Source organism: Polyodon spathula, chromosome 3 (assembly GCF_017654505.1).
Source record: "Polyodon spathula isolate WHYD16114869_AA chromosome 3, ASM1765450v1, whole genome shotgun sequence".
Classification (NCBI taxonomy): Eukaryota; Metazoa; Chordata; class Actinopteri; order Acipenseriformes; family Polyodontidae; genus Polyodon; species Polyodon spathula.
This window is the reverse complement of record NC_054536.1, coordinates 95,593,712-95,604,730: the sequence shown is the minus strand read 5'-3', so window position 1 is coordinate 95,604,730 and position 11,019 is coordinate 95,593,712. Positions and strand designations below refer to the sequence as shown.

Genomic DNA, 11,019 nt, shown 5'->3' with positions numbered 1-11,019 from the left:
TCTTTATCTTCATCCATACCTCTGCTAACATGTTGGGACCATAAAACACATGCCTTGTTTAAAAGGGTACAGGTGTTCTGTATTACACAATATGTATGTTGCAAATCTGCACTTTTTTGATGTGGAACATTTTGTAAACCTATACAGTGTTACATTAGAGAGTCATACACTTCTGCAGGTTTTCCTCCAGGATTTCTCTGTACTTTGCTGCATCCATTTTGCCCTCTATCTTCACAAAATATTCACTTATCTCAAAGACAACGATATAGCTGAAGAGATGGGGCTTCTTCCTGGTACCTAATCATTCAAGAGTTGTAAGTCGGACAAATAGTTGAATGGGCTGCATATATCCAGAGATTATGATACACAATAATTGGTACTGAACAGGTTCCTTGTCAAGTTTTCATCACGATTGGGCAAGAGGTTCTCTAGATATACTGTATGCAAAAATAGGTAAGGAAATATATTACGCAGTTCACTACTCTCTGCCCATCCATTGGCTTATCCTCAGTTACTTCTGTTTGAAATTATGGAACAGATTTACTGCCAAGCCCCATCACCACACACATGGCTTTTGCTAATATGGAATAGAATCACTCAGTTGATGCTTTCATTTTACATTTGGTCATAACCACATTATAATACATGTGAGACTTTTATCTATAATAGTTCAACTATAAATATATACATATGTGCATATGAATTTGGTTCAGACCTTTTAAAATAACTAAGCAGCTTAAACAGGGGACCCCAACCCGAGTCCGTACAGATTTCTAAAATTGATTAGAGAACGAATTTAAGATTCAGAGTGTCTCCTTGATTTAGTCGACCTTTCATTCCTCATGAATTGTCCCTGATTTCCTGTACTGTCATGCAAACCAATTTCTTGATACCGTACTTCATCTTTCAATTGGTGCTGACATGCTGTCCTATACCTCTGCATACACCAGGTGGCACAATTGAGGCTTTTGTAAAAAGTTGTGTTTTTTATATATATATATATATATATATATATATATATATATATATATATATATATATATATATATATATATATATATATATATTATAATTCATTATACTTTCGGACCCCTGGGGTAATATTTCGTATCATTTAGTGTCATATACAGGATATTAAATATTTGGTATAATAGGATTTGAACTGAGAAACCACATTTATCCTAAACTTGACTCTATATAATTTTTTTTATTTTTTTTTTTTTTTTGTAGTTACAGAGATTCTATATTAAAAAAGACACTGTTTACATCTATGATCCTATAAAATTACTAATAAATAAGCTAATTACCCATTGAAAACCATTGCACTTTTGTAAGCGGGATTAGGGATAAATACAGGCTATTCCTGAGCCGGACAGCCCTGAAAAGGACGAGAAGTGCATTTACCAACAAAACAGCAGGCACATTTAAAAGCCATGTATCAGTAGTGTCTGGGCCAGTCCCTCTGTATAAGAAACCCTTTATGTGAGACAGGGTCGGGCGAGGAAGTCCTCCACCGACATGCTGCACATTTCAGAGCCTTTCAGGTGCCTGGCTTGCTGACAGGGGTTTTCTCTTGTGTTCAAGTTCAGTCCACATCGAAAAAATAAGATGTTAAGGGCTTTTTTGTGTTATAATGAACATTTGCTACCATTGGAAATTCATTGTATGACCATTCCCATTTTTCTTACTGTCTAAAATGAATTCTTGTTCTGCTTAAGAAACAATACATGTTTTAGCACAGGGCTTTGGGGCTTCACTGTTTTTAAAATCACTTGTCTCCAGGACAGAGTAAAGAGCTCTACGGTGCAGGAGTCATTTCAGATGGGTGCAGCAAAAGGACAAAGATGCCCCTGAAAGTTCGGCTATAATTGGATGGAGCTGTCAGCCTTTTTTTTACTTTCATGAGCCACCCTCTGAAACTCAATACTTTTCCTCTGCAGTCCCTCCCATTCAATTTGCTGATCAAAAGCTTGTTGGGGAACTTTACTTCACTTTTAACAGAACTTTACACTGGACTGGCACTCTGGGTTTTTGTAATTCTTGGAATAAAAAAGTCTTTATAGGTTTTTTTGCTTGCAATATGCTGCATTCTTCCACACTTCTGAGCTGAGAGCAAGTGTCCCTGTTACTAGTGACTGAGAAGGCAGTCAGAACACCCTTCACCAGTATTGTGGATGATCTTCAGTGCTTTGTAGCTTTTCATCAGGTAAGGTAAAGTGGTTTGATACAATTGCTTGGCATGTTGGGTCATATGACTGCTACGGTATTTGATTGTTTTGGGAAAAACTATTGAGGTTTAGATTAAATGTTTTGTTTTGCTACAGCAGAGTGCAGAAATAAATTATATGCATATATATATCTATAATAATATATATATATATATATTGACACCTAATATATTATTTAACTTGGGAGTTATCTAATAAAATGAACTTTGTAGTTGACATTCAAGTAAGAGCATAACAATATTGTTACAAATGTTTGGAGGCCTCCGGTAAGCATTAAGTAGATTCGTGTAAGGATCGATTGATCTGATCTCAAAGCTTTGTCAAGTTGGGTCTTAAAGGATCCCAATGATTCTGCCTCAATAACATGACTAGTTAGCCCATTCCATCCCCACACCATTGTCTGTGCGAAGTGTCTCCTTCAACAACATGACTAGGTAGCCCTTTCCATACCCTCACCACTATTTGTGTGAAGAAGAGTCTCCTTCCCTCTGTCCTATCTCCTCTAGTTTTTTTTTTTTTTTAAAGATTTTAAAGACCTAATTCATGTCCCGACTAATTCTTCTTTGTTCCAGAATAAATAGCTATTTCAGCCTCTCTTCATAGCTCCTTTTTTAAGCCCTAGAGGGAGTCTGTTTGCCCTTCATTGACCAAAATTGGGCTCAGTACGCTAAGTGCATGCTCACCAATCCATTATACAACTAGAACCTCATCATAATATCCTTGGATTTCTATTCTATACATTTGGCTTTATACCCAAGCACTCTGTTTGCCTTTTTGATTGCTTCCCTGCACTGTATGGTTGCTGACAGCAATGAATCTATTGCAACCCCAAGGTCTTTCTTATGGTGTGCCTGTTCCATTTCTATCTCCCCTATTTGACATTTGGATCTTGTGTTGTTGTAGCCCTTGTGTAACACTTTATATTTGCTGTCATTTAATTTAATTTGCCTTGTTTCTGCCTAGCTCTGTATGTGTTTGTAAGGGTGCAGCACAAGTGACCAGACAAAGCAACAGGAAATCAGGCAGTGAAATGTTAATGCTCTTAAGCACTTTTATTTAACAAAAATAAAACAAAACAAATGATTTTTAAACAAATAATATCAGTGCACAGTCCTGCTTTTGGCAGCAACCCAATGGATCTCCTTCCTCAGCCCTGGTCTCTGCAGGACTGAAATTACGGGCCAGGTGCAGACTTTTATACATCTGCATCATTCAACACAATCTGAATAACTCATGAATGGATTGGCCCACCAATCAACGCCCACACTAAAGGAGTTACAGTCTTCCACGGCTGAGCTGGGAGACACTGTGCATACGGCAACAATAGCCCAGGTGCTTAACAAAACTGGCCTTATGGGAGAATGGCAAAAAGAAAGCCATTGTTGAAAAAAACACACATCAAATCTCAGCTAGAGTTTGCCAGAAGGCATGTGGGAGACTCTGAGACCAAGTGGAAGAAGATTCTATGGTCTGATGAGACCAAAATAAAGCCTTTTGGCCTCAACACTAAACGATATGCCTAACACCGCACAACATCCTGAGAACACCATCCCTACCGTGAAGCATGACCGTGGCAGCATCGTGCTATAGAGATGCTTCTCTGTGTCAGGGCCTTGAAAGCTGGTGAAGATAGAGGGCAAAATGGATGCAGCAAAGTACAGAAAAATCCTGGAGGAAAACCTGCTGAAGTCTGCAAGAGACCTGGGACTTGGGAGAAGATTAATCTTCCAGCAGGGCAATGACCCCAAACATACAGCCAAATCCACACTGGAGTGGCTTAAAAACAAAAAGGTCAATGTCCTGGAGTGGCCTAGTCAAAGCCCAGACCTGAATCAAATTAATAATATGTGGAAAGAGTTGAAAATTGCTCTAACTTGACAGAGCTTGAGCAATTTTGCAAAGAAGAATGGGCAAAAATTGCAGTGTCCAGATGTGCAAAGCTGGTAGAGACTTATCCAAATAGACTCATGGCTGTAATTGCTGCCAAAGGTGCCTCTACCAAATATTGACTCAAGGGGTTGAATACTTATGCAATCAATTATTTTCTGTTTTGTATTTATAATTAATTTAGAACACTTTGTATATTGTATTTTTCACTTTGACATGATGGACTTTTTTTGTGTTGATCAGTGGCAAAAACTCCTAATTAAATTCATTTTGATTCCATGTTCTAACACAATAAAATGTGGAAAAGTCCATATATATATATATATATATATATATATATATATATATATATATATATATATATATATATATAGGTCTCGTCCTCCCTTTCCGATGAGGGAGGAACTCTTTTTTTTTTAAAAGTACATTTTTTAATTGTTTAATTGGTTTATTATTAATTATCCCCCTGCACCTGGCTGTCATTGTAAATTAGAAGCAGGTGCAGGGTCTTTAAAGAAGGCAGCCAGTCTGTTCAAGGCTGCTTCTGTGTATAGAAGCCTGCTTGATGGTGTGATCAAGCGTAACAAAAAAGAAAGGTAATGTAAAAACCTTTTCAATATTTGTTCAACCTGTGTGGTTTTGTTTGTTTGTTTGTGCTTATCCATCCTGAGAGATAATTAGTTTCCTGTTTGCGTTTTTAGTTAATGCTTGAAAAAGAGAAAGGTGTTTGTTTTGTTTATTCTGTTGTGCAGTGCTGCTGTTTCAACTGCTGCTCATTCAGCTGTGCCCACTGCCATTCCTCTTCATCACTCTAAACACATCAGAAGAGGTTGATTCTCCAGTGCAACTTTTTTTTTACAATGATTGGCCCATCAACAAACTCCTGAAAGCTCTGTTAAAAAGACTAATTGCCTAATGAAGTTGGGAATCGATTGAGCTGCTCTATTTATTTCATACTGGAATTCCATATCAGCCGAGCCTCTTTTTCCCCCTAAAAAGGCACAGCAGAGATCCAAACCTGTCAGTACACGTTCCGCCCCTGCAGTCCAGGCTCCCCTCAGTTTTGCATTATCAGATTTTTAACAATATCAGGCAACTCATTCATCCTCTTTCCCCCTCCATTTCTACAGTATCTGATTACCTTGATGGGCTGGATAGCAGGATCACTCGCTTGGAACCAGCAGACATTTCATCCTCATCAGGGACACCAACAGTGCTCCCTTCTCCCACTGCTTCAGCCACACTTGCCCTCTGACAACAAGAACTGGACTTTGGACTATTTACTTTTTTTTTTTTTTTTTAATTTAGTCATCGCCAATTATTATTATTGTTTTCTCCCCAGTTTAGTAGTGTCCAGTTATTTTTAGGCTCCGCCCACCGCTACCACCCCTGCGCCGCCTCGGGAGCAGCGAATAGGAACACATGCTGTCCTCCGAACTGTGTGTCGTCAGCCAGCCGCTTCTTTACACACTTCAGACTAACAGTGCAGCCACCCAGAGCTACAGCGTAGGAGGACAGTGCAGCTCTGGGCAGACTACAGGCAAGCCTGCAGACGCTCGGCCAATTGTGTGCCACCCCCTAGGAACTCCCGGTCATGGTCGGAAATGACATAGCCTGGATTCGAACTTGCGATCTCCAGGCTATAGGGCACATCCACGTGGAGTGCCTTTACTGGATGTGCCACTCAGGAGCCCCACTGTCTCATCTTTACTTAACGTTGTTACTCTCTCGAGTATCATAAAGCCTTTTCAGGGAAAGCAGCTTCTTGGTTAACATTAGACAACTCACTGACTGATTGGTCTCAACCCGATCTTGATCTGTTTAATAGCTTCTTCAATGATCTCTGCGCTAATGCTTGCTGTGTTTGTGCTTCCACCAGCCATTCTAACTCTCAGTGTCCAAATGTAGCCTCCTCTTCAGTCTCCTCATCAGCCTCAAACTATTCTTTCCCTACTCTCGACAACAGTTATTTTTTTAGGAATCATGTGTCTGCAGTTCCTCCTATCCATTCTTCAGCTCTGCCTGCTTTTTCAACAAGCAATGGAACACCAATCAAATATTCTGGAGGCAGACAGCTGTGCAATAATTTCAACTCCTCATTCTGCATTTCCAAAAAATGCAGTTTTCTGCATATGTGCAGTTTCCGTGGTGATTCTCATTCATGTTCCAACTCCATTTAAATGCCATTCATCATTACTAATCAACTCTACTCCATCAATATCTCAGCCCTATCAGAGTCTTCAATATCACCGATTGTTTTTTTTTTTTTTTTGTTAATTATGTAATTTCTGGCCTTACTAATGGTTTTTCTGCTGATTTAAAATCCATCCCTTCTTCCTCTATTACATGTAAAAACCTCCAATCTGCTATAAAAGAACCAGAAGTCGTCGATTCTCTCATCAATTGAGAAATTTCAAAGGGATTCATGGAGGGCCCATTTTCAGCCCCTCCCTTCCATGGAGTAACTACAAGGAAAATGCCCCTCGCGGCTCTTCTGTCAGTAGCATTAACCCTTTGTGGTCCATTTATTCAGCGCTTGTCAGGCGTGTCAGGTCCAATTTATTTTCACATGCGCTGTTTGTTTTACATGCTCTGTTTAATTTTTTTTTCAAAGTAAAACAGGTTTAAAAAGCATTGAGTCACAAAAGGACACTCAGTAGTGTCTCTCCAGCCAAGCCCCACCCCTTGTTTGCTGTATTTTTCACATGCTTCTTTACAGACATACATACTGATAAATTTTCTCCTGATCATTCATTTTATCACCAAACTCCTCAATTATCTGATCTAAGTCATTATTTTATTACTATAACATCTCAAAAAGCTCTGCAAATGTCTGTGATATTCTTTGAGTGCTGGATGCAAAAGCAGCTATCCCCTTTGTTTATGTTCGTGTTATCTCTGTGGTGCATGGGGCTATCAGATACACCTTTTTTTCGGCTTCATTCGGCTCCTATCGGTCTCACTCATCCTTTGAAAGGTTTTCTCGACTTTTTCCAGAGAAAAAAACGTGTGACCTGTGCTTTACGTCTTTTTGATGATGTCGGACAGGGTCCGACATTGGACTGGAAAGGGAAAATTGTAATGTCGGACCTGGTCTGACATAGGACCACAAAGGGTTAATTCTCTCATTCCATCAGATCAGTTTTCTCTTCATTACATCACCAAATCTGATGCTCTCCATTCCATCAAAATACCAGGTTGGGGTTCCTGGTTAGCTAAGTAGACATTTCCGACGCCTTCAAAGTCATGCCTATACTCCCTTCTCTCTGTCGTCTTTTTGGTATGTGTTGGAAGGACAATTTTACTTTGCTCTCCATGCGGCCTCGGAACATTAGCCGAGTCTGACTTCTCTCGACTAGATGTAGTAAGCCACCTATCCTTCCTTATTTTCTCCTTGAGGGAAGTCCTTCCTTCCCGGCCATGGAGGTCAATCAGTTTGGCCTCACCTCAGCGACGGCAGTTCTCCGAGTGGTCAAGGGGAAACCCCTCTTCGGTTACTAGGTCACAAGCACTTAGTCTTTATTCTAGTAGCCCCTTACCCAGGCCTGGCTCCTGCCTCGTGAAATAGATATGAACAGAGCATGTTCAAGACAGGCTATTAGACCCAACTCAAGCTGTGAGGTCACAACCAGATCCTGGCAAAGTCCTTTTTATATAAAGATTTATTGGCACTAATTAAAGGGGATATAAGTAAACATACCATAGTAATACACTGGATAAGTTCTGCATTAATCTGTTTTTAAATGAATGGTTTAGACATTGCATTTACAGTAGGGAATTGTAAATAATGCATTCTGGTTTCGCAGCTTTAAAGCTTACCAACCGTTGCCTTCACAGCTAAAACCAAAATGATTTCTTCAGAAACAAGCTACAATGTATTAACTATTGCTAACTGTATACTTATTACTATGTAAACAGCTGTGTACTGTTGTTGAAAACATTTTACTTATTGTAAGAAAACAAATTATTTACAAAATTGTGATCAAACTAAAATGTTTAGATAACTGTTTTAACTACACAGATTGTGGTTTTATCTCAGCTTGGGGACAGAATGTTTCATTCTGGCTAACAGCCTGGATTGCAGGTAGATCCTACTTTGTTGTAAAGAGGCTGCCAATATATGGAGAGTAGATCTGCACTGGTAACATAATCTATGGCCACTGGTATGGGAACAGACTGACACTCTTACTGCAGGCACTACATTCATACCTGCATTTATTGTATTTATTTTTGCTCAGTATAGAGGTACTGTACAGTAGAGAGGTACCAAGATACTGTTACATAACGTAATATTTACATTATTGATATTACTCTCCAGCAGAGGCTGATTCTGTAACATCATCTAACCAGACAGGGTCTTGGCATTGAGTCTTATTGTAATGATGGTTCTCTAATAGGTAATCTCCAGGAACAGGCTGCACATCAGTAGTTATATGTTGTCCATTCTGACATTCTTTTGTAAAACACTCGATCACAGCCCCCGAGAGGCTACAGTTGAGCATGGGTATAAAAATAAAAAAAAACGGTGGGGTTCTGAGAATGCAACATATATGCAAATGTGTTTGTTTTTAAAGTGAAATATGCCTAGCTAAGTAGAGCACAGGACCAAAGTAAAAACAGTCTTTGTGGGTTCAAAACCTTCCTTTGGCACGGACAGAATGCACATTCCCCACTCAACCCAGCTGTAAATGGGTGTCATCCAAAACCAAGGAAGCCTATGGGGGCTGGGTGTGGCACATGCCACATCACCACCCACTTGTGCACCAAACCCACAGATATTTCAATAGCTAAAAGTACTTGTTCTTGAAGCCTGGATTATGTCAGTATAGTACTCAAGAGGGAACCTCATTTAAATAATAGAACGCAATGGACATTATTTTCAAAGAGACGCAGGGGCAGGAGTTCATTGAGTTTCTAATGAACCTATGTTGATGTATTTCTCTGAAAACAAATAATTTGTAGCATTCAGAAATGAATAGCAAGGGGGGAGTAACTGTGTAATCATGTTTTACAAGTCCAGCGTAAGAATCTGTAACCTATCTTACTCAGATCTGTCTTTACTCTCAAGGGAGCACTTTATACCCTGTCAGTTTGCACACTATAATTGTTATCCCATTATGTGTATCTTTGATAATCGTTTGTTGTAGTTTCAGCTGTCCCCAAGCACGTCTGAGCAATGTGCTATTTCTGTAAAGAGAATACAATCTGCAATTGGACAATCTAAAGTGATATGCTGCTCTCCTTTTAAAGCAGTGAAGTTTATATAATTCTCCATATAAGCATCTTTTATAATCGTTAAAAAACAACATGATCACTTACAAATTAAACCCACAAAGGTTATTTATACACTTGGATGCAAATGGATGTAACTGTAAACAGCTGGAGCAGCAGTTAATGTGTTGGATTGTGTACATCAAACTGGCTTGCTATCATGGTTCTTTCTGTGTTGTGTTTACTGTGATCAGAGACACCAGTTCACTAGAAGCAGGATTTACACCCGAAGGAACTGCTAGCCTTTCAGATGTTAACGAAATCATTACCCACATGGGCTGTAATCTGGCAGCCCACTGAAAGAGTTTCAGAAGAATTCATAGACCCCCTCTCCTACAAACATACACATATTTCCTTCCATCCAAATTCGGGTTTAGCTAACCCTAACCCTGCTACAGCCTGTGGCCTGTGTCCCGGAAACTGTTTGTAAGTTAAAAATTCCTTCATTAATTTTGTATCCTTCATCTGTTGATTTTGTCCTAGAAGAGAAGATTGATGGTCACCATAAACTCTTCCTAAAGAAGCAGTGAAAGAGACAGATATGGTATTGGGAATGGAATTTGGGATTTCTCCCTTCCTAATACTCCTTGCACTTGGACTTTCCGGAGACACATCACATGCACAAAGAGCAGGTAACCAATTGTATTTCTAGCAGTGGAATTCATGACGAGCATTACTATGGCGTGTTCATGAATATCAGAATACAATATGACCTTGGATACATTTCAGTTGGACACATCTACCCTAGAGCATTGAGCAAACTGGGGGGGTGTGGAGAGTCACTAAGGGGGGCGAGACTATGACTAAAGGGGCAGTTCTGTAAAAAAAGCATAGACAATTTTCAATAAATACATAAATGACAGATTATTAGGCCAAGTTCTTAGCTTTCAAATGAGTTGTTGTCGATCAGTTTACTACTTGTACAACCAGAGAAATTATGTTTGAAGTGACGAGTGTGTCAGTGAAACTGCAATGAACAGTGGGGACAAGTGTAAAAAGAAACACTAATGTTTTAGCAGCCATTTTTCCCAGATTTAATGTAAATCGAGTATTTTTTTTTCCTAGATTTAAAAACAAAAAAGTCCAGCTTTAGCTAAATACATGAATGTTAACAAACACATTCTTAAACGTCTGAGTGTAAGCGTAGCTCTGTTAAAGAACTATGCACACCGGATTTAAATTTTTATTAATTATAATAAACACAAAACCTCAATAAGAACTTACGATTCTGGGTTAATTATCCCTAGATTCATGATGTAAAGAGATTACACATTAGTTTTATGTATGTTTAAGTATTTCAAATCAATTATAAATGTGTATTTGTTACAAGACAAAAATAAACCTAACAATCCAAATTATTATTACATTTATTCATATTCTCAAAGGAAGAAGAATAAAGGTTCGGCTTCATAGTTAAAAACATATGTATAAAGAAGAAACAAAATAAAACATTCAAGGAAAAGTAATGCATTGTTAAATGTTCATAATAAATCTTTGATGTGCTCTCTTGTCATAGAGCTCTGCATTAGTGAAGCAGTCTTAATAGTTCATCACGCATTACGTATACATGCACCAGCTTCCACATGGCTAAGGACGCATGTGACGATATCAATAGCATAGTTTCAGTTCATTT

At 38.8% G+C, this 11,019-nt stretch overlaps 1 protein-coding gene across 2 annotated transcripts in view; it reads left to right on the top strand.

Annotated features, from left to right (window-relative positions):
• Positions 1-1,956: 1,956 nt before the first annotated feature.
• Positions 1,957-11,019, top strand: part of LOC121313698 (collagen alpha-1(XXII) chain-like) — a 128,124-nt gene continuing 119,061 nt past the window's right edge. For both annotated transcript variants that reach the window (XM_041246501.1, XM_041246500.1), the window contains exons 1-2: positions 1,957-2,206; positions 9,870-10,018. In XM_041246501.1, coding sequence (XP_041102435.1) covers positions 9,928-10,018 — 91 coding nt within the window. In that variant the 5' untranslated portion in view covers positions 1,957-2,206; positions 9,870-9,927. The remainder of the gene's footprint in view (positions 2,207-9,869; positions 10,019-11,019) is intronic.